Source organism: Conger conger, chromosome 16, assembly GCF_963514075.1.
Source record: "Conger conger chromosome 16, fConCon1.1, whole genome shotgun sequence".
In the NCBI taxonomy this organism is placed as follows: domain Eukaryota; kingdom Metazoa; phylum Chordata; class Actinopteri; order Anguilliformes; family Congridae; genus Conger; species Conger conger.
The window spans coordinates 9,862,632-9,887,081 of NC_083775.1; the positions used below are offsets into that span (position 1 = coordinate 9,862,632).

Here is a 24,450-nt window from a genome sequence, read left to right on the forward strand (position 1 = left end):
CTATTATATTTATGTTCTAGTATATTTTCATCTCTGTGTGTATAAATGTACAGTATATGTGATATATTGTTTTTTGAAAAAATGCATTACTTTCACTTTTCATTCCCACAGGACAATTTTGAGTATTATGTCTTGAGGACAAATTCTCCTGAAATGGCCACAGCAAGGTTGATCGATCCCTGTGAGTACAGTTAGTGAAAAATGCCCTTTTTTAACATTTCACAGGTGAGCATCATCTGATGAAACAGATAAAAACAATGATAGCTATACTTGAGTTTAAGTTTTGGATTTATTTGCAAAGAAATAAAAGAAAGAGAGAAAGCTGTACTTTCTCCCAGAAGGGGGGGCTTTACCAAAACAAAAAAGACATAAAGCCGGCCACTGACATTTATCAGTATTTTCTCTTCTGATTACTCCTTGTTGACCTTGCTGTAAGACCGGAATGTGCTAGCTACCCCCTTCCAGGAGAAGCGGAGCTAGCTACCCCCTTCTAGGAGAAGCAGAGACATTAAGGTCAAAGGCTGTCCGTCTGCTGGGAGAGAGACAGAGAAAGACTCCTAGTAAGCACTTAATTAAGAAAGTGGTCTAATAGTAATGAGGATGAAAAATAAAAGGTTATTTTTAATCACGTGATTGTCTTCATGTTCACACACATTGTCAATTAAGAATCAATTAAGAAAATTACCCTTATAGTACTGACACAAATGTGTATTGTCATCATCTGTATTCCTTATAATCTGTTCCCCAGTTCGCACACATGATTCCTGTTTCCCCTTGTTATCTATTATATATATATATATATATATATATATATATATATAAAAAATATATATATATATATATATATATATATATATATATGTCTGTTATATATATATATATATACATACCTGTCTGTTGTTTGTTCAGGGCTAGTTTGTCTTTCTGTGATTCTGTTCCCTGCCCCGGTTCTAGCCTCCTCTTCCCCATGCCTTTGCCTCTGTATATTCTGTCTCGTTTTCCTGTTTTTCCGGATTTTTCTGGTTTTGATCTCTGCCTGGTTTTTGGACTCTTTGTTTCGGATTTCGTTATTGTGCCTTCTCTTGTATGGAGTTACCTCTGGTTTTGAACTCTGCCTGTCTTTTTGGTTGATGATCTGTTTGACCCGTACATACCCAGCTTGGGGTATTCTAGCTGCCAACCGTGGTATGCTAGTTCATTAGTAGATGTATTCTTCAAAGGTTCCAATTGCATCTATATGGTCACACTAGGACTCGGAACCATACTGTCCTCATCACACTTGTCAATGTGTTCGATCTGCACTTTGTTGTACGTCACTCTGGATAAGAGCGTCTGCTAAATGCCTGTAATTAGTATACCTGCCTGCCTGGATTTCGACCATTGCCTGTTTGTGTATTATGTTTTGGATCTGCCATCTCATTAAAGCCTACCCTTTTCACATTATCCCTGAGTCTGCTATTGGTTCCCTCTTCCTGATCATTGACAGAGCAAACTAGCCAGAAAGTAGAACCAGCGGACTCAAAGGTGAGGAGATTTTCTTTCTCTCGTGTGGAATTCTCCACGAGTCAGCAGCTCTTTCGCCTGAGCCATGTCGCTATAAATATTTTATTTTATAACTTTTTCTATTGGAACAATGGCTAACAATGCTAAATATCCAATTCTTTTATAGGGGCCATGTTTTTCAAGCTATTGACTCATGGCTCAGGCAGTAAGAGCAGTCGTCTGGCAGTCGGAGGGTTGCCGGTTCGATCCCCCGCCCGGGCTGTGTCGAAGTGTCACTGAGCAAGACACCTAACCCCCAAATGCTCCTGACGAGCTGGTCAGGGCCTTGCATGGCAGCCAATCGCTGTCAGTGTGTCAGTGTGTGAGTGTGCGTATGAATGGGTGAATGGAGAAGCATCAATTGTACAGCGCTTTGGATAAAGGCGCTATATAAATGCCTGCCATTTACCATTCAAGTTTTCACTGTTCAGAACGACGTTTCAAGGCTGAAGACCATGACTGGAATTAATGCGTGATTTTAATGGACACACATGGATGGAATCAAGTTTATTGGCTTGCTTCACAATTTAATTAGAGACCAGTTCTAAGATGGTACACACCAAATCTGACATTAATTGGATTCAAATTGAAAACCGTGGAAAATGTAGTCGGGTGCATTTTATAGACCCGATAATACAATTTGTGACCAGGGGCATGTAACAGTCTTGGTCTCATGTCTCTTGAACAAAAGGTTAAAACGTTTTCACAGTTGGACATTTTTAAACATGCTCAATTGGTGCCACGTTCTAATAAATCTATATATAAGTACATTAATAACAAATAACATACTTGTTCTTTAAGTGATGAAAAACCCTGTGTAGCATATGGTATATAATATGGAAGGTTAAATGACAGGTTAATCCTAAAAACAAATGAATGTCCAAATGTGCAGTGGGAGGAGTAGGATACAGTATGTGAATTCCATATTTTCTATTGTGTTTATTGTGTATTAAATATTGTTCAAGTAAAAGAAGCAGCATAGACTTTGAGCGTCCAAAGAGTAAGTTAATATCACTGATCTGAACTGTCATGTTGGCCATAAAACATTGTCTATTGAAGGATACATTTTAAAAAAATGATTTGCTTTAAGATAGGTAGCTGTTCTTAAGATAGCAGATAAATTTACCAAAACAGTGACCAAAAAAGGTGACCAAAAAGCTGTTCCAACAAAAGCTGTCAGCATCCAAAAACTTCATGAATCACTTACACTTCTTTGTAGATATAATTGTGCTATTTGCATTTTCTGATGCGTAATCATTGGGCAGTTAACAAAAAAGATGTATTTTTATCAACGGGCAAGGATGTATACAACGTTCTAAAAAGTTTACAATTTAACAAAAGTGCAATGCTTTGAATTGTATAGTAAAACTGTGTCTGTCTTTACAGTGTCTGGTCTGAGGATTGTGCTGCTGGGGAGGTCTGGCGAAGTGAAGAGTGAAGTGGGAAATGTCATCCTGAGGAGAGAGGTACTTTCAGCAAAAGATCAGTGTGAGAGAGCACAAGGTCTGGTGAATGGGAGGCCTGTGGCTCTGATCAACACTCCAGATTTACTGGACCCTCAGCTCCCTGACAGGAAATTATTCCATCAGTTAGAGAGATGTGTGACCCTGTCTGCCCCAGGTCCTCATGCACTTCTGCTGGTGCTGCAGAATGGGAGGTTTACAGAAAGTGAAAGAAGAAGACTAAAGAGAGTCTTGGGATTTTTCAGTGATGTGGCCTTTAGGTACTCAGTAGTACTGACCACACAGGGGAGTAAAAGATGGCATAACCTTGGTAAGGATCCTGTTGACAAAGTTGTTCAGTGTTGCAGTGGAAGGTGTCACATATTGAACACAGAACAGATTGACAACACCCAAGGCGCTGAACTACTGGAGAAAATAGAGCAGATGGTGAAGAAGAATGGAGATTTCATCAGCTGTGAGATATTCCAGGAGCCAGAATCAGCTGCACTTGGAGGGATGGAGGGCTCACTGATGGGGACTCAACAGAAGATGGAGAGGAAGCAGAAGCCACAGGAAATTAAAGGTAAAAAAATAGTCAGTCAAAGAAAAGCCATGAGGAAATTAGTTTGTGCAACTAATAGTGAAAATTGATATGATAGATAACTTAACCCTTAATGCTTCTAAACACTGCATAAATAAAGAACTTAATCCTGAAAGAAAACCTGGCATTTTACTGGTGTGAGAAAATGTAGGCACATCACACAGAATTGAAAAGAAAACAACTGTAGAAATATATAAAACTGACAACTCACATTGACTACAAATTAATTGCATATTTCTTATTCAGCAACTTTTGGAGCAGTTTACTCTTGGGATTTACTGCTAAAAATGGATGGAAACTCAACTGAGGAATAATAGATGTTCTGAAGATGTACTGAAAAGCATACTGGGGAACTGACTTTCAGTATGGCCAAAATTACAATAATACAGTTAGACACGACTGTAAGATAACAAACTCTTCTTCTTTATTCCAGTGGCTGGAGGTGAGCCACTGAACTTGGTGTTGTTTGGGAGGAGAGGAGCTGGGAGGACTGCAGTAAACACCATCCTAGGACAGAGGGAGTCCAGTGTGGATCCCAGCCCCTCTTCAGTGGGTGAGAGGAGAGAGGGAGAAGTGTGTGGTCACCTGGTTACTGTGGTGGAAACGGCAGCAGATGTTACCTATGAGACTCGACAATGTGCCTCTCTCTGTGGCTCTGGAGTTCATGCCTTCCTCCTGGTCATACCAGCTGGTCCTCTCACTGATGAAGACAAGGAAGAAATAACAAGGATTCAGGAGTTATTTGGCTCAAGAGTCACTGATTACATGCTGGTCCTTTTCATCCATGAAAGTCCAACTGCTAAACCTGTTCTTGACTTTCTACAGCAGAATAAGGATACCCAGGAGCTTCTAAAGATGTGTGGCAAAAGGTTCTTTGTTTTAAACAATGAGGACATTGTGAATTACCCAATAGTTCCAGAACTTCTGGAGGCTATAGAGGAGATGAATAAAGCCACAAAAAGCTGCTATTCCCGGGATATGTACTGGGAGGCACAGCTGGAGAGGAAGGACCGGAAAATAAGAGAATTAGAAGAACAAATTGATGGTACATCACTGGGTACGTTTGGAGGGGTTCATTATTTCATGAAATGGTAACACACTCAGTGACCACTTAACTGAGTATTTATTATGCCTGACTTTTTAACACATTGCTCTTCTGCTGCTGTAGCCCATCCATTTAAAGGTTTGCGTGTTGTGTGTTCAGAGAAGCTGCATATCACTGTTGTATCTGCATATCACTGTTGTATCTGCATATCACTGCTGTATCTGCATATCACGGTTATTTGAGTTACTGTGGCCTTCCTGTCAGCTTGACAGGGCTTCTCCTCTGACCTCTCTCATTGTGAAGGTATTTCTACCCACAGAGCTGCTGCTCACTGGATGTTTTTTGATTTCTACTCCATTCTCTGTAAAATCTAGAGACTGAGGTGTGAGAGCCAACAATCATTCGACGGTCAAAGTCACTTACTGTAGATCACATTTATTCCCTGTTCTAATGTTTGGTCTGAACAAGAGCTGACGCTCTAGACAAGTGTTTCTTAAACTCGGTCCTGGGGGGACCCCCTGTGTATGCTGGTTTTCATTCCAACTACAACAGCAATCCCAGATTTTCAACAGATTTTTGTCAATTTTTCAAATTAGGTACTTGTCTTGTTTTGAGGCATTATTTACCCTCTTAAGCCACATTATATCTGAAATTGCTATGCATGCCATAATTACGTATTTTAAATGTTCATACTGTGCTTACTGTGCTATATTGCAAACAATTACATAAAATGAGGTAACATATCATGTATATATATATGTATATAATATATAATCAGACTTTATGTCAATCAATATATATCAATATATATATATATATCAATATATATATATATATCAATATATATATATATATATCAATAATCACAATGTGAACATGGAACTTTTATTCTTTGTGGCATACGTAGCAATTTTAGACATAATGTGGCCGAAAAGGGTAAATAATCCCTCAAAACATGACAAGTACCTAATTTAGAAAGATGAAAATCTGAAAATCTAGGATTGCTGTTTTACATTACATTACATGGCATTTAGCAGACGCTCTTATCCATCCATCTATTGTGGTTGGAATGAAAACCAGCATACACAGAGGGTCAGGACTGAGATTGAGAAACACTGCTCTAGACCATGGCTGCAGCTGAAATCACACACTGTATATGTATACTGTCACTCCACATATATAAAGTGGCTTTAATATATGAATATATGAGTAACAAGTAAGATGGCTTTTCATGAATCCTACTTTGTCATAGAAGGCTGGCACTTTAAGCACAGTACACATTTATGATGGCAGCTAATTGCTGTGAGTTAGGATGTAAGGAAAGCAGAAAAAAAGATTTCCAAAGGTAAATACTGTATATCCATTGATATTAACTGCAGTCCGTTCTGCTAAGCATAGTTTAAGGTAATACTTGCATCTAAATTGTTCAACTATTTCTCTGCTTTGAACACTGTCTGCCAGTGTGCTTGGGTCATGTGCACTGATACTCATGCCAGCATAGTGTCTAGTGTTTGATCTCTATGATATTTCACCAAATGCAGTGTGACATCCGGGAAGATCCTATTCGATTTCAGATGCAGCCCATATCAGCATGCTTTTTCGGCTGATGAGATATTTGCATTAATGAGCTGGTGTATAGGTTTACCTAAGAAAGTGGTCACTGAGTGTATAATACCCTCAGCAAAGTAATGACACAATGCTTGTCAGAGTGTAAAACTTTGCAATATAGGAATGCTCATCTTATTAGGAGGTTTCCACCTGCATTTTGTCTGTCAGAGGTTGTCCTGCCGACATTCAGGATTGAATTCATGTTTATTTGTGTACATCATTCAATTAGTCATTCTTGATCCTGCCAACTACAGTATATATTATGAAATCATCTGCATAATCATCTGCATAACCTCCACAGGATAGTGCTAAAACATCAGTGTTAATTGCATGTGTATAGAAAAGCCATATTTACCACTACGTGTCAGAATCCAGCTCAGTTTGACATCACTCAGACATGCAGTCTGAAATATGCATAGTTTCTTATGAAATTTCTGTCTGAATTATACTATTTTTATTTTTTTATTCTGCAGGTGTTGAGGGTAAAGATCAGAGCTGTCTGAGGGTTGTGCTTGTGGGGAAGACAGGAAATGGGAAAAGTGCCACAGGAAACACCATACTGCAGAGTGAGAAGTTTCTGTCTGAGTCCAGTTCAACATCAGTGACTACCTGCTGTCAGAAAAGAGTAGGGGAAGTAGCTGGCAGGCGGATTGCTGTAGTTGACACACCGGGTCTCTTTGACACATCAATGTCTAATGAGGAGGTCCAGGAGGAAATAGCCAAATGCATCTCCTATTTGGCCCCAGGACCTCATGTGTTTCTCCTGGTGCTACAGATTGGGAGAATCACAAAGGAGGAGAAGGACACATTGCAGCTCATTAAGAGTACCTTTGGTAAAATGGCTGAAATGTTCACCATGGTTCTGTTCACAAGAGGGGATGATCTTAATAAACCAATTGAAAGTTTCATTGAAAAAGGTGGTGCTACAATCCAGAATCTGATTAAAGGCTGTGGAAACAGGTTTCATGTTTTCAATAATAGAGACAAGAGCAACTTCCCCCAAGTGTCTGAGCTGCTGGATAAGATAGACATGATGGTGCAGAAGAACGGAGGAGGCTGCTACACCAATGAGATGTTCCAGGAGGCAGAATTTACCATAAAGAAAGAATGTGAGAGAATACTGAGAGAGAGAGAGGGAGAGATGCAGAGAGAGAGAGAGGAGCTGCAGGCAAAACATAAAGAGGAGATGAAAGAGATGAAGAGAAGGATGGAAGAGCAGAGACTTAAAGAACAGGAAGAAAGAAACCATCGGGAAAAAGAGCTGAAAGAAAAAGAAGAACATTTAAGGAAAGAGCTACAAGATTGGAAGAAAAGAGAGCAGGAGGAAAAAGAAAGAAGAGATGAGGAAGAGAAAAAGAACAGAAGACAAGAGTTAGAGTGGAAGAGGAAAATGGATGAGATAGAGGGAGAGAAAATGAGACTCAGAGAGGAGTGGAAAAGAAAGGAAGAGGAAGAGAAGAACAAGGTAGAAAGAGATGAAATAGAGAGACAAAAGCTGATAGAAAAGCAAAGACGAGAAAATGAAGAATTTGAGGAAAAGCAGGCAAAGAAAAAGAGGGATAGAGAGGAGCGGGAGAGGAGAAACTGTGAGGAGAATGAAAGAAGGGATTGGGAACAGAAAATTAAAGAGGCAGAGAAAGAGAAGAAAGAGATACAGGAAGACATGAAGACAAGAGCTGAGGAATGGGAACAGGAAAGGGGAAAGGAACAAAGAAGACAGAAGGAGGTAGAGATGGAATGGAAGCAAAAAGAAGAGCAAGAAAGAAAAGAGTGGGATGAGAAACAAAGGAAAATGTGGGATGAGTTTGAAAGAGAAAGAGAAGAAGAAAGAGAAAGAGAAGAAGAAAGACAAAAGAGAGACAAAGAAAGGAGAGATCAAGAGGAAATAATGGAGAGGAATCTTGAAGAAAAGAAAACACAGTTGAAAAAACAACAAGAGGAATGGGACAAGGAACGAAAAGAGGAGAAAGAGAGACGAGATAAAGAGGGTGAGCAGAGAAGAGAGGAGGAGAGAGAAAGGCTGGCAGAGCTGCAGGAGGAATTTGAGAGGGAGCGAGAAGAAGAGAGACAGAAGAGAAAGAAGGAGGATCAGGTGAGGAAAGAAAGAGAAGAAAAAGAACGTAAAGAAATTGAGGAAAACTACAAAACAAGAATGAATGAAATGAAGAGTAAATATGAAGAAGAGGCTAGAAGACAAGCAGAGGAATTTAATGACTTCAAGGAGAAGTACAAACAAGAGTTTCTGGCCTTAAGTGAAAAACATGCACAAGAGCTAATGAAACTAAAACAAGATCATGAGCAGCTTACTCTCAAATCTAATCTGCATAAACACAATGAGGAATCCCTAAAAGTGAAATGCGACCAGTTGCAGAAGGAACAAGATCAAAAAGAGGCCCAGTTTCTCAAAACTCAGGAATCCCTAAAAGTGAAATGCGACCAGTTGCAGAAGGAACAAGAGCAAAAAGAGGCCCAGTTTCTCAAAACTGAGGAATCCCTGAAAGAGAAAATCGAAGAGTTACAGAAGGAACATCAGAAAGAAATTGAAGCGCTAAAAGAGAAACACAGAAGTCAATGTGTAATAATGTAAATGCTGCAACAGGCACTCTTTCCTGTGATTGGCACTCATTGCGAGACAGAGAGAATTCAGTTAGTGACCGGCCAATAAGGTATATCCATAAAAGACATGCTGTTTCTGCAGAACAAGTCATGTGCCGACAGTCTGAACTGAGGGGTGGGAGCAGTTCCTCCTCCTTATAATCAAAAGGTATCGATGCATGATTGGTACGAATAGTGTGCATAATGTTAAATACTGTTAAATGCTTCATTCATAACCATAAAGTAAATTCAAACAAGGTGTATGGACCACATTTCCCACAATCCCACAGGACTTTCCCTGTATAATAGCAAGGCACGCTCTTGGGAAACCCCCTCTCTCTTCCCTCTTTTTCAACTCACCCTCTTTCGACGCTCTTCTCTTCACCTCATCTGCTCCGAGACTCGGACTGAGGCTGAATTCTGCACAGTGCACTACCAGGCCTACGGACACACCTAGTTTACCTTGCGGCAACTTGCTGGCCTAAAGCGAGTGGAAGCTGGTGTACGCGGAACGCTACATCAGTTTACCACTGCAAACCACAGCAACAAACTTTTCCACCCAGAAAAAAGACCAGCCAACATCTTTTCAGCAATCGAACGGACCAGACGACAACGCCCCAGCTTCGCGCACCTCTCCAGGACATCATTCACAGCACCATCGCGGCTCCAACAAGGAAAGCACATCTTTTGAATCCAGAAATGCGTATGCACTCAGTAAGACAACAAACATTCAGGCATAACCAGTGCTTAGTTTAGTCTTAACTGCTATTGTGAATTGGTGTTTCTGTATTTGCTTTGTCTGATCATTTGAATATATTCTGTTAGCCGCACATATACGTGAATTGATTCGCCGTCTTTCGCATATGTAATTCGAGAGTAAAACTACACGAGTAGTCTCTCTTTCCACTCTGACACTCCCACCTTTACCTTTCCTTTGTTCAAGGGACACACATGCACGAACACACATTCCTAACTTACCCTGCTAAGTTCCCGTTAGTCAACCCCATATATGTTCTGTACGTCTGTTTCATAAATATATTTTACTAAACCCGGTGTCCGTTTTGGAGCCGGGTCGTCAGCAGTCTTTCAAAGAACTTCCAACCTTCAGGTTATCGGTATGTTTTAATCATTGATATTGGTTATTTTAATTAATTAAAATACTACATTTGTGGTTAGATATTTCTGATAACAGTAATGTTATGAGACTGATTATTTTTTGCAGTTATACTGCTACACTACATTAATTGGCACCCTGGTTTCGTAGAGAGTAAAATCCCTACGTCATTTGGCGGCCCATGCAAGGACTCTACAAAGGTAAATGATTGGCTATGTCTAGCACATATCATGAATGCTGAATAAGCACAACCACCTCTTACCTTATCCCACATTCTCAAGGTCAGCGTAAACACATGAGGAACCAGCATTTCGCCTTTATCTAATGTGTTTCGGAGTATTCTAGGGAACAGGGCATCAGACATGGTTGCCTCCATGGTGCGACAATATCTGTCACACAAAGTGGCTCCTCGTTGCCCTTGAAGCTCTGAGCCTGGAGAGCCAGATGCCCCAGTGGCAGTACATACTTTAGTCGATATTCTCCACCCTTCACCACTGCTAAAATGGAGATCAAGATCTTCATTCTGCTAATTAGCAAATCCAGGTGATTGGAACAAAATACTGTGGAAGACATTTCTGAACCTAGCATTTCCACCTCTTTCTGTATGTGAGTAGTGTACCAGTTCATATTTTAATTGATTTTCATTGTTTGTGTAATGTCTTTCTGTTGTTCCAATGTGTAACTCATACATTCTTTAATATTATTTTGGAGTCATGTCATATCCTCTGAAATAGAGTCCTGGTCTCAGTAGGCCTTGCATGAATGAATGAGTCAACAAACCAATAAAGTTTAAAAAATCTGCCTCTGTCATCTTTCAAGTATTACCAAGTATCCTGCATATCTTAGTCTTTACAATTAAGTCATTTGGCAGCCAATGTTAGCCAATGCGACAAACATAAGTTTATTTTGGATAGGTAGATATGGTCAAATCTGAAGGGTTATTTCCATTGCCCATTCCCTACTCATTTCCCTTATCCTTTTTCACTGTTACTTTGACTGACTGTAGCCTGTACAATGTTCATGGGAAAGAAGGTGCCCTTGCTATCAACTAAAGTCAATGTCGAAATAAGATGGACTTAGAATGTTCTTTCTGTGTATTACTATCTATACCGTAGGGAGGGGGGGGGGGGGGGGGCGGGCGGGGGTGGTGGTGGTGGTGACATTCTTTGTGTCCAATCTGTTCAGTAACTAGGGTTCTGGTTTTCCTGGGATTGTTATCTTTTTTGAGCGTCTTACTATTCTTTCCCAGGACAAAAATTGTCCTGGTTTTTTGTACTTCTAAATGTCAGAGTTACAAATAAAACCAGATTCTTGTAGTGCTATTCTGTTTTTTCCTCTTTACGATTTGACATCCAATCCCGTGTCTGTAAACTGGTTAAAATGAGTAAAACACAGCGACAATTGGCCATATGCCTATACTTATTTTTAATTGGCAGCAGAAATACGAAAGTTTACCTTATCACCTTTGCAACTGCTGCACGGGCTGTCAGTCTCGCCTGTGCATTCACTTCAACAACATAAATATTAATTTAATGTAGAAAGGGACAGCAGCAGATCGAGTCCAGAGTAAGTGCTACTGCGTCAGGGTCGGACGAGGAACCCCGTGGGGCGGGTGACTGCGCATAGGTGCCTTAATACCCTCAGAAGAGGGGAAGAACCTATGTCTTTTCATTTTTGTTTGAGCCTCCTTTTTGTGAATAAACGCACCCTTGAGTGCTTAAAACTGGAGCGGTCTTGTGTCTCTCACTGTAGCTAGCTCTACTGAAAGACGGCTCAAAGACTGATGTTGTTTGTGCAATAAAAGTAGCGTTTATTCCTGAAACTGAGTAGACTTGGTTTTAACGTAGCCTATAGAACTTACGATGAAAGCATAAACACTCATTAAAGATTGACAACCGTAAGAACCCCGTAACAGCACCAACAACACCGTAAGAGCTTCTCTAGGGCTGTGTCCGAAGCAGCCTCCTAACTACTCCTTAAAATATGTACTGTCTGCTGAACTCTGCTGAACCTGCTACTGCCCTCCCGAATACAGACTGTGCTAAACTTACCTGCTACTACCCTCCCGAATACAGACTGTGCTAAACTTACCTCCTACTGCCCTCCCAAATACAGACTGTGCTAAACTTACCTCCTACTGCCCTCCCGAATACAGACTGTGCTAAACTTACCTCCTACTGCCCTCCCGAATACAGACTGTGCTAAACTTACCTCCTACTGCCCTCCCGAATACAGACTGTGCTAAACTTACCTGCTACTGCCCTCCCGAATACAGACTGTGCTAAACTTACCTCCTACTGCCCTCCTGAATACAGACTGTGCTAAACTTACCTACTACTGCCCTCCCGAATACAGACTGTGCTAAACTTACCTCCTACTGCCCTCCCAAATACAGACTGTGCTAAACTTACCTGCTACTGCCCTCCCGAATACAGACTGTGCTAAACTTACCTCCTACTGCCCTCCCGAATACAGACTGTGCTAAACTTACCTGCTACTGCCCTCCCGAATACAGACTGTGCTAAACTTACCTCCTACTGCCCTCCTGAATACAGACTGTGCTAAACTTACCTACTACTGCCCTCCCGAATACAGACTGTGCTAAACTTACCTCCTACTGCCCTCCCAAATACAGACTGTGCTAAACTTACCTGCTACTGCCCTCCCGAATACAGACTGTGCTAAACTTACCTGCTACTGCCCTCCCAAATACAGACTGTGCTAAACTTACCTCCTACTGCCCTCCCGAATACAGACTGTGCTAAACTTACCTGCTACTGCCCTCCCAAATACAGACTGTGCTAAACTTACCTGCTACTGCCCTCCCGAATACAGACTGTGCTAAACTTACCTCCTACTGCCCTCCCGAATACAGACTGTGCTAAACTTACCTCCTACTGCCCTCCCGAATACAGACTGTGCTAAACTTACCTGCTACTGCCCTCCCGAATACAGACTGTGCTAAACTTACCTGCTACTGCCCTCCCGAATACAGACTGTGCTAAACTTACCTGCTACTGCCCTCCCGAATACAGACTGTGCTAAACTTACCTCCTACTGCCCTCCCGAATACAGACTGTGCTAAACTTACCGCCTACTGCCCTCCCGAATACAGACTGTGTTAAATTTACCTCCTACTGCCCTCCCGAATACAGACTGTGCTAAACTTACCTCCTACTGCCCTCCCGAATACAGACTGTGCTAAACTTACCTCCTACTGCCCTCCCGAATACAGACTTTGCTAAACTTACCTGCTACTGCCCTACCAAATACAGGCTGTGCTAAACTTACCTCCTACTGCCCTCCCGAATACAGACTGTGCTAAACTTACCTGCTACTGCCCTCCCGAATACAGACTGTGCAAAACTTACCTCCTACTGCCCTCCTGAATACAGACTGTGCTAAACTTACCTGCTACTGCCCGCCCGAATACAGACTGTGCTAAACTTACCTCCTACTGCCCTCCCGAATACAGACTGTGCTAAACTTACCTGCTACTGCCCTCCCGAATACAGACTGTGCTAAACTTACCTGCTACTGCCCTCCCGAATACAGACTGTGCTAAACTTACCTCCTACTGCCCTCCCGAATACTGACTGTGCTAAACTTACCTGCTACTGCCCTCCCGAATACAGACTATGCTAAACTTACCTCCTACTGCCCTCCCGAATACAGACTGTGCTAAACTTACCTGCTACTGCCCTCCCGAATACAGACTGTGCTAAACTTACCTGCTACTGCCCTCCCGAATACAGACTGTGCTAAACTTACCTGCTACTGCCCTCCCGAATACTGACTGTGCTAAACTTACCTCCTACTGCCCTCCCAAATACAGACTGTGCTAAACTTACCTGCTACTGCCCTCCCAAATACAGACTGTGCTAAACTTACCTGCTACTGCCCTCCCGAATACAGACTGTGCTAAACTTACCTGCTACTGCCCTCCCGAATACAGACTGTGCTAAACTTACCGCCTACTGCCCTCCCAAATACAGACTGTGTTAAATTTACCTCCTACTGCCCTCCCGAATACAGATTGTGCTAAACTTACCTCCTACTGCCCTCCCAAATACAGACTGTGCTAAACTTACCTGCTACTGCCCTCCCAAATGCAGACTGTGCTAGTTGAGTACACTGGTTGGGAAGTTGTTGGCATTGAAATATATTTGGCTTTAAAGGCATACTATGCATGATTTTTACCTTGAAAATATTGTAATATTATATAAATATCAAATTCCCAATACCTTGCTTGTCTTCTTGTATTTGTTATTCTAAAAAAGCCTTGGAACTCTTCTGGGCATGGACATTTTTATTTCTGTATTGTAACTGAAAAGCATGTCCAATACACCGAACTATGATAGTATGCCTTTAAGTATAGTTGATTTGAGCATGTGCATTTTCAATTAAAAAATGAAATATATAAAAATGTGTTATTGGTTGCAATTTAAAAAAAATGTGAACCCTCTCCACACACATACTTTCTCTCTGATATATTTTTTATGGGTACATGTTGCCTGCATTCACAACACTCAAGCACTTCCTGTCTAAAATGCAGTAATGGTGTGACCTCATCCCGAGGGAGAGGAAGGAGTCATGGAGAACAGGAGATGGTGAGGAAGAACCACTTGTCTTGTAGTGGTGGGAGTTTTGAAAAGCAGGCGTATGTGCTCATTATTGTGATGCTTTTGGATGAGCCCAGCTGAGTAGCAGTTTTCACATCTCACAGCAGAGGAGGGGCACTTTATGGTTGCAGGAGCTTGGATAGCAGAGTGCTGATGGTCATCTGGCATCCAGAAGAGGCACGTACCTGCGTTTCAGATGAGTGACCCGTTCTCCGCTTCCTTTGTTTCAAACCCCTTGTTTAGTGCCCACATACATTAGGTTTTTATTTTGCTCTTTTTATTTGTATTTTATCATTTGAAATTTTATCCCAGATTTTTCCAATTTTCCCAAACACAAACTCTTGGCGACATTGGCTCAGGCGGTAAGAGCAGTCAGAGGGTTGCTGGTTCCATCCCGCCTCCGGGGTGTGTCGCAGTGTCCTTAGGCAAGACGCCTAACCCCCAAATGCTCCTGACGAGCTGGTTGGTGCCTTCCATGGCAGGCAATCGCCGTTGGTGTGCGAATTTATGTGTGAATGGGGTTCATGAGAAAGATAAATAGTACAGCGCTTTGGATAAAGGCGCTATATGACATGCCAACCATTTACCATCTCCCAGAAGCAACCCCTCAGATCAGAAGGAGAGGGCAGACGTGTGGCTGGCAACTATTCTCGCTATTTTCCACACTGCAGACACACCGCCAATCATGTATTGCCCATCAGCTCATACTAGGTCAGCATATCCTCTTGATTTGTGCTCAGGAATGGCCTCTTGAAATTGCCATAGCCAGTAATGGGGAGACTCAACACCCAGTCACAGGGCTCACACTTCTGTTTGGAACGAGCGAGAGTCACCCAGATATCCTTTATGCTTGTCATGTCATGTTTCATGTTTAGTCATTGTCTTAGTTATTTTATTATCATGTCACGTATTATGTTAGTCTAGCCTCGCCACGTTTTTATGGTTTATTTCTTGTTACATTCATTGTTGTGTCATGTTACGTTTCATGTTTAGTTCTTGTTACGGTGTATTTTCTAGTCTTGTCATGTCACGTTATATAGTTTATTCATGTCACAGTTTTGCAAACTTGCTATGTCATGATTTAGGTTGTTTCATGTTATGTTGTTCCGTTCATTGTTTAGCCTACACTTTTTCGTGTCTTTCTGCAAGCCTTGCATTCATGTTTTCTCTCTCTCCCTTGCTGTCACTCACGCTTCCCTAATTGTTTCATTTTCCCGCATCTACTTACTAATCTACTAATGTTAGATCAGGATTGGGTAATACTAATATTCTAACCATGTGTTTATGTTTACCTTACGTTTCTTGTGCATGTAATTTACTAATTTTCTAACGCTAGGTTTATTACTCATGAGTACTAATGATCTTGTTAACTTCCACACCTGATTTCCATTCGCATGCTGCTCTCAAGCCAATTGTCTGCACCTGTTCATTGCGAAATTGTTGCCTCCTGTTTATCAGTGAACTTTTGAGCGGGTTTCTGACCACTGCCTGCCTGTACCACAAACCTTTGCCTGCTGTCTTTGTGCTTTTTCCCCGCGGAGCGGACTTCGGTCTTGACTCTCTTACGTCTTCGACTATGAGCCTGCCTACAGTCCGTCCGCACTGTAAATGGCTGGTGAATTGGGCATTAATTATTTAATACTTAATAATAGTGATAGTTTACATGTGTATAATGCCAGATGATGTAGCGTTACTATGCCCCCTTGTGGCGTTTTCTTTTGTTTCTGTGTTTCATTTTGAAAGGGCTTCTCCCGACATAAGGGCATTTTAGACATCGTCGAAGGTACGGTTAAAAAACATGCAAACTAAACTGGTCATGTATCCTGTTCATATCCTGTAAGAAACAAGTTTATTTGTAATTTACTTAGTTGTTTTGTGGTTGTATCTATTCGTATCGGCTAAACTAGGATGCACACAGTAGCGATACGGGCTGGGCAGACATGGAGGTCCGATTAACGAGAGAGGCCCGTGCCTCCAGGCCTTGCTAACGGCATGTCGGAGTGGATATCGGAGCATCTCGGGAGTTATTACGGACACCAGCTGCTCACTTGGAAGATAAAGTATTTAGCCACCACGTTGATACACACGAAGGGAGGACACAGAGCCAAATAATGTGAACACCGTTTCTAGACATTTACAGAGGATGCATGTGACAAGCTAGCGAGCATACTAACCAGGAGGGCTGACATTTGAACTTAAATTAGCGCCCTTGGTAAGCGGAACAAGGTATGAAAACATTGTTTATGGACATTACCGTCAGAAATGTGATTTATGTTCATGCGAGGAAAGAGTGCATCCGATTGCTTTACTTTGTTTATAGGAATATAACTGCATACATTGGCTAGCTTGGAGATAGTGTATTTTTCTAATTGTGAATGTATATGTAATACGTTTCATCATTGCATTACATTATCATTGTTTGTTATTTAGTATAGAAGCACATGTCAAAGGCTTACTATAATACATTGTATTGTCAGTTGATTTCATATATGATTTATAGGTAAAATGTGAAATTACAGACAAGTATTGTGTTTGTTTATTCTGTAGTTTTCACGGTGCTCAATAAGAAAAAGAAGAAGGAAAAATAAACACCTGTTTGAAACACTCTGCGTTTTGCTAAGTCAAGCCAAGGGGCCGCTACAGTGAAAATTTGATGCCACACCAGCCCTGCCGTCTCCTGTGACAAGCTGATGTCAACGCACCTGATGTCCAGCTACGAGCCTGACGCCAGACAGTTAACTCCGCTTGCACCTAACACTCAGGCAAGGTTAAAAATGGACAGCACACTGAAAGTACAGCTGCAGATACAGTGAGAGACTTTGGTGGACAAAAAACAGTAAAAGGGACTGTACACACTCACTTGCAGTACACATAGTTGAGTCTTCAAAGTCAAACCATTTAACTGAATTCAAGTTGACAATACCAGATATTATGCTTAAAATATTCAGAAATTCTGAGGTTGAAAAATATTCTGTAAACTAAATCCCAAGACATAATATGTCAAAATTGTTGAAGAATTCAAGGTGTTAGTGCGGTTGTAGGGCGGCACGGATGGTGCAGTGGGTAGCACTGCCGCCTCACAGCAAGGAGGTCCTGGGTTCGAATCCCCGTCGGCCGGGGCCTCTCTGTGCGGAGTTTGCATGTTCTCCCCGTGTCTGCGTGGGTTTCCTCCAGGTACTCCGGTTTCCTCCCACAGTCCAAAGACATGCACGTTAGGCTGATTGGAGAGTCTAAATTGCCCATAGGTATGAGTGTGTGAGTGAATGGTGTGTGTGCCCTGTGATGGACTGGCGACCCGTCCAGGGTGTATTCCTGCCTTTCGCCCAATGTATGCTGGGATAGGCTCCAGCCCCCCTGCGACCCTGTTCAGGATAAGCGGGTTCAGATAATGGATGGATGGATGGATAGTGCGGTTGTTTATGGAATCATAATTGATGATGTGTGTTTATGAAAAGGTTTAAAGGGTGAGATTTTTTATTTCGTCACTGTGTTATGCTAAAAATCCTTTTGGATGTCCAGAATTTGCAAATGTCTGAAATGCAGTAAATAGCATTATTCAGTGGTAGGGATAACCACAGTTCAGAATCTTAAATCCAGACATAGGAAAATCAAAGGCTACAGTCGGCTTAAAGCAGCAACACAAACAAATAAAATGTCACTCCTGACAGAAGAGACAGACAACCCTACAGACACATCAGTCAAGTCCAGCTCACGTGAAAGAACTCTAACAGAGAAAGGACATGAGATGCACATTCAAGACACCAAAAAACGTGAGAAAACATTTAACAAAGCCTATGACTTTTGGAAGCAGGTAGCAAGGGAGACTAGAACAAAATTGAAAACCCTCTGTTCATCAGAAGACCTCGATAAAATCCAGCAAGACATCCAAGCAAAGCATGATGTAGTATGCCAACAGTATGAGCATATTCTACGCAACTGTAACACCACTCCAGAGATTGTTAAGAAAATGGATGCCTGTGTTACTCTCACTAAAGAAACTTGTGACCTCATAAGTAAATGCCTAGAGACTATTAATGAAAATTATAATGACCAACTCGAGAAGGAAAGAGTGAGAATGACTTTAAACAAAGATGAATATGGGTCTATCTTTGGTCACACAAAAACCGAAACTGTAATCTCAGAGCCATCACAGACACCAAGCAGCCACTCAAGCACAACCAGTGTCTCTAGCAAACGAGTAGATGCAGAAGCAGAACTCGCAGCCAAGCTGGAGCAATCAAAAGCCATGCAAGAAATTCAAGCCCAGCAAACACAGCTTCATAAATTGGAAAGTGAATGGAAACTCAAAGAGGCAAACATGTTGTCAGAAATGAAGCAGAAAGAAGTAGAAATGCACTTCAAGTTGGAGCAGGAGAGAACAAAACTACAGCAGTTACAAGCAAAAAAGGAAATTGAGATAGCAGCAGCTCGTGTGAGGGCATATGACAATTTTGAAAGTCTTGAGAATCATGAGGAAGAGCGTTATGATGTAACTAATTCTGCTTGCCAAAGAACTGAATTTAGAGCTTGGCTAAATCCAGATGCTGCATCATTCCGACCTCAACAAGAACCTCTGACCCAGGACTCCGTTTAGCCCAAGCAATTGCCAGCTCGTTAAGCATGAGCCGCCTGCCCGTCCCCGAACCAACTACATTCAGTGCTGACCCCATGAAATTCACAGACTGGAAGATGTCTTTCATGGCGCTAATTGACAGAAAGCCCCTCCCAGCAAGTGAGAAGATGTTTTATCTAAAAAATTATCTTGCTGGAGAGGCACGCAAGGCTGTGGAAGGTTTCTTCTACCGAGACTCAGAAGATGCATACAAAGGAGCCTGGAAGGTCCTGCAAGAGAGATATGGAAACCCGTTCATCATACAGAAAGCCTTCCGAGATAAACTCACAAGATGGCATAAAATCAGCACAAATGATCCTCTGGCACTTCAAGAGTTTGCAGACTTCCTTCAAGGCTGCGCCGAGGCAATCCCACACGTCAAAGGACTAGCCATCCTGAACGATTGTGAAGAAAACCACAAATTGCTTCCAAAATTACCTGCATGGATTGTGCGTAAGTGGAGTCGGATTGTTGTGGATGAACTTGACACATCTGGACACTATCCAGATCTTGCATGCTTCACAGAGTTCCTGAACAAAGAGGCACGGATAGCTTGTAACCCTATTGCCTCTCCACTCTTGATGAATTACAAACCTACAGATGAGAGGTTACCAAAGAGAGCTAGAGCTTTCAACACAAGTGCACAGTCCAAGAATTCCACCTTGGAGAAACAAGAAATGCTCAGCAAAGCAAAATCACCCTGCTCTGTCTGTAAAATTGAAGCACATGGCATTACAAAGTGTTCCATCTTTGCAGCAAAGTCTGTCGCGGATAAGAAAGCATTCATCCATGAAAATCGGCTGTGCTTTGGATGCCTAAGGAAAGGGCACATTACCAAAGATTGCAAAAGACGACACACCTGCGGTACATGCAGCCGTCGTCACCCAACCTGCTTACATGAAGAAAGGAAACAAAGACCTGTGGAAGCAACAAGGAATAGCTCTACTTCCACAGATGACCATGAAAGCCAGGAAACGCACAAGGTCGTGTCCCATACCTCAACACAACGTGCTACTGCTACCTTAAGTATCGTTCCAGTCCTTGTGTCTTCAGTACAAGAGCCACACAGAGAAGTGCTTACTTATGCAATACTGGACACACAGAGTGATTCATCGCTTGTCTTAGAAGATGTACTTGACAAACTGAATGTGGACGCCAAACCAGTCAAACTGAAACTTAGTACTATGACAGCCATTGACACAAACATAGCAAGCAAGAACGTCCATGGTCTACAAGTTCGAGGGCTCCATTCAGAAAACTACATCCAACTACAGCAAGCCTACACCCGTGACTTCATCCCGGTGGACAAGTCATACATCCCAACTAGGGAAACAGCACTCCTATGGCCTCATCTGAAACACTTAGCAGATAAGTTACTACCACTGCAAGATTGTGAAGTAGGGCTCTTAATTGGTTATGACTGTCCATCAGCACTAGCTCCTCTTGAAGTTATTGTCGGAGGTAAAAATGAACCGTTTGCACAACGATCACAACTAGGGTGGAGTATAATAGGCTCATCGAATCCCCACCTAGATAGACAAGGAAATTAGAGCTTTGTGCATCGGGTCACAGTAAAGGAAATGCCAACTCCATTAGCTACAGACGTTCTGAAAGCCCTGGAGTCAGACTTCATTGAAAGAGCTTTTGAAGACAAATATGTATCCCAAGATGATGTTCACTTCATACAATTCCTCAGTGACAACATCACGCAGAAGGAAGACAAGCATTATGAAATGCCCCTCCCTTTCAAGGGCGACAGTCCACCCATTCTGCCGAACAACAAGAGGCTAGCAACAGTTCGCCTTCAGTGTCTTAAGAGGAAGTTAAAGGCCAATAAGCAATATCATGATCAATATAAAACATTCATGGAGGAAATAATTGTCAAGGGTGATGCAGAGCCAGCGCCTACAACACTCGAGGGAGAGACAGAGTGGTACCTTCCCCATCATGGCGTCTACCACCCCAGAAAACCCGACAAGCTGAGAGTCGTGTTTGACTGCTCAGCCAAGTTCCGTGGTGTTTCTCTCAACGACACTCTACTGACGGGGCCCAACCTAATCAATCCTCTAGTGGGAGTTCTTTGTCGCTTCAGAAAGGTGGCTGTCGCCATCATCTGCAACATTGAAAGGATGTTTTATCAGTTCTTCGTCACTCCCGAGTCCCGGGAATTATCTGAAATTCCTCTGGTGGAAAGGTGGAGATTTGGAAAGTGAACCACAGGAGTACAGGATGGCGGTTCACCTTTTTGGGGCTGCCTCTTCTCCAGGATGTGCGAATTTTGGTTTGAAGCATCTAGCACGGCAACAGAAAGCCAACTATCCATTAGCGTCAACCTTTGTGGAGAAGAACTTTTATGTTGATGATGGATTAGTCAGCGTTACATCGGTTGAGGAAGCTAAGAAACTGATCACTGAAGCACAAGAGTTGTGCAAAAGAGGAGGCCTACGTCTTCACAAATTCAACTCAAATGAGGAAGCAGTCCTTGACAGCATAGACTCCGCAGAAAGAGCAGCAACCATTGAACCTCTTGGACTAGATCCAACCCCAGCAGAGCGTGCACTCGGCATCCAGTGGTCAATAAAAGATGACACTTTCAGCTTTAACATCAGCTTGAAAGACCAGCCTTCAACGCGTCGTGGCGTCTTGTCTGTCATAGCCTCTCTGTACGATCCACTTGGGTTCATCGCTCCATTCAGCCTAAGTGGAAAATGTATTTTTCAAGAGCTGTGTCATAGAGGCATTGGATGGGATGACCCACTCCCAGAAGACGTAAAGCCACGGTGGGAGGAGTGGATAAATGGTCTTCACGAGTTGAAAGGGGTCTTAATTCCGAGATGCTACCACCCACATAACTTCCATAACATTGTCAGAACAGAGCTGCATCATTTCGCAGATGCTAGTAGTGTAGGATACGGTGCATGTTCCTACCTCAGGTACCAAAATGACAAAGATGAAGTTCACTGCAGCCTTGTGATGGCTAAGGCAAGGGTTGCACCCACAAAGATTGCAAGTATTCCGAGACTGGAACTTGCAGCTGCAGTGGTCTCTACAAAAGTCAGTGCCATGTTAAAGAGGGAACTTGACATGAAGATTGATGAGGAATTCTTCTGGACAGATTCGCAAGTCGTGTTAGGATACATTAATAATGAGGCACGTAGGTTCCACATATTTGTGGCAAACCGTGTTCAACTGATAAGGGATAACACTGACCCCAGTCAGTGGCATTATGTGGACACATCGGAAAACCCGGCAGACCATGCCTCCAGAGGCCTTCGCGCATCATGCATTAGCTCAACAAACTGGCTGCAAGGTCCCAAATTTATCTGGGAGCAAGAACTGCATCTAACACCCAACTCTTTGACAGAGCTACTCGTTGGTGATCCTGAAGTTAAGACAATTCAGGTATTTGCAACTGAAGCCAGTAACTGCACTGATATCCTCAGACGTCTACATCAGTTTTCTTCTTGGACGACACTTCTTAAAGTGGTTGCAAGAATTAAGAGGTTGGGATCTAAGCAAAAGCAACACAGTGAGCATGTGACTGTCGCAGAACGTGAGAAGGCTGCTGAGGAAGTGATTAAGCTCGTCCAGCAGCAAACCTTCCACCATGAGATAAAGATGCTTCAGAGTGGAAAAGACCTTCCAAATTCAAGCTCTCTCTTCTGTCTTGATCTTGTCTGGAGGGCTTCTTCGTGTTGGTGGGAGATTGAAACAGTCATCCCTCAGTCAAGAATTAAAACACCCGGTTATACTTCCAAATGACAGCTACATTACTAAGCTGATTGTGTCACATTACCACACCAAGATTTGTCATCAAGGTCGATGCCAAACCCAAATGGACCTTAGAGCCAACGGATTTTGGGTCATTGGTGGGAGCAAGCTGGTTGCTAAGCTGATACACACCTGTGTGCAATGCAGGAAACTTTGACGGCCGACAGAGAAACAGCGAATGGCTGAACTCCCTAAAGAGCGCGTTGAAGCCTCAGCTCCCTTTACATACAGTGGCATGGACTGTTTTGGACAATTTCTTGTCAAGAAAGCTCGCAAAGAATGCAAAAGATATGGCCTGATTTTCACATGCCTATATTCTAGAGCCGTTCATATCGAAATGGTTGAAGACGTGTCAACAGACTCATTCATCAACGCATTGAGATGCTTCATCAGTCTCAGAGCTGTTCGACAACTACGCTCTGATCAGGGTTCTAATTTTGTAGGAGCCAGGAATGAGTTCAAGGAAGCACTTAAGCAATGTAACACTAAGTCCTTAGAAATCTTCTTGGCTGAGAAGCAGTGCGAATTTGTCTTCAACGCTCCTTCTGCTAGTCACGCAGGCGGTGTATGGGAACGTTGAATTCGAACCATTAGAAACGTGTCCAGGTCGACTTGATGATGCCTCCCTCAGAACACTGTTCTACGAAGCAATGGCCATTGTTAACAGCCGACCATTAACAGTTGACGGGATCAATAATCCTCAGGCATTGGAACCCTTAACAACAAATCACCTCATTATGATGAAGTCAAAAGTAGCTCTTCCACCTCCCGGAGCATTTGTCAAGGAGGATTTGTATACAACAAAGAGGTGGTGGAGAGTTCAATATCTGATTGAACAATTCTGGAGTCGCTGGAAGAAAGAGTATCTCTTGAACATGTCCACACAACAGAAATGGCACTCACCCCAGCGTAATCTCAAGGTGAACAACATAGTCATCATCAAAGATGATAACCTCCCACGAAACCAGTGGCAGCTAGGACGAGTGGTCGAAAACATTCAAGAGAGTGATGGCTTAGTTCGTCGAGTCAAGGTACAAGTTGGGGAACAAAAACCTCAAGGACAACGAGATCTCTCTTCCAAACTTTCAGTTATCGAGCGACCAATTCAAAAATTGGTGGTCCTCCTTGAGAGCTAATTAGAACAAACTGGTTGATAAATGCTAGTCATGGTGGTCATTCGTTAGTCAAGAAATCCTGTACAATTCATTTACTCTATCTATTTTTGTTCATTCATTATAACAGCATTTGGTGGGAGTGTAAATGGCTGGTGAATTGGGCATTAATTATTTAATACTTAATAATAGTGATTGTTTACATGTGTATAATGCCAGATGATGTAGCGTTACTATGCCCCCTTGTGGCGTTTTCTTTTGTTTCTGTGTTTCATTTTGAAAGGGCTTCGCCTTTTCCCGGTGCATTTTGGGGAAAAAACTTTTCCTCTCCCAACATAAGGGCATTTTAGACATCGTCGAAGGTACGGTTAAAAAACATGCAAACT

General features: G+C 42.3%; 1 protein-coding gene across 1 annotated transcript; it reads left to right on the top strand.

Moving 5' to 3' along the window:
• The first annotated feature begins 3,428 nt into the window (after positions 1-3,428).
• Positions 3,429-21,394, top strand: LOC133114013 (GTPase IMAP family member 4-like). The gene is made up of 3 exons (XM_061223214.1): positions 3,429-3,567; positions 6,712-8,008; positions 21,148-21,394. Exons 1-3 carry the CDS (start codon positions 3,429-3,431, stop codon positions 21,392-21,394), a joined length of 1,683 nt encoding a protein of 560 aa, XP_061079198.1.
• Positions 21,395-24,450: the final 3,056 nt, after the last annotated feature.

Excerpts from the sequence above, each read along its gene's own strand:
- LOC133114013 (XM_061223214.1), top strand. The coding sequence starts at position 3,429 with ATGGTGAAGAAGAATGGAGATTTCATCAGCTGTGAGATATTCCAGGAG. Across the intron at positions 3,568-6,711 it reads GAAGCCACAGGAAATTAAAG|GTGTTGAGGGTAAAGATCAG; the intron begins GTAAAAAAATAG and ends TTTATTCTGCAG. Across the intron at positions 8,009-21,147 it reads GAAGAGCAAGAAAGAAAAGA|AAAACCCGACAAGCTGAGAG; the intron begins GTGGGATGAGAA and ends CTACCACCCCAG.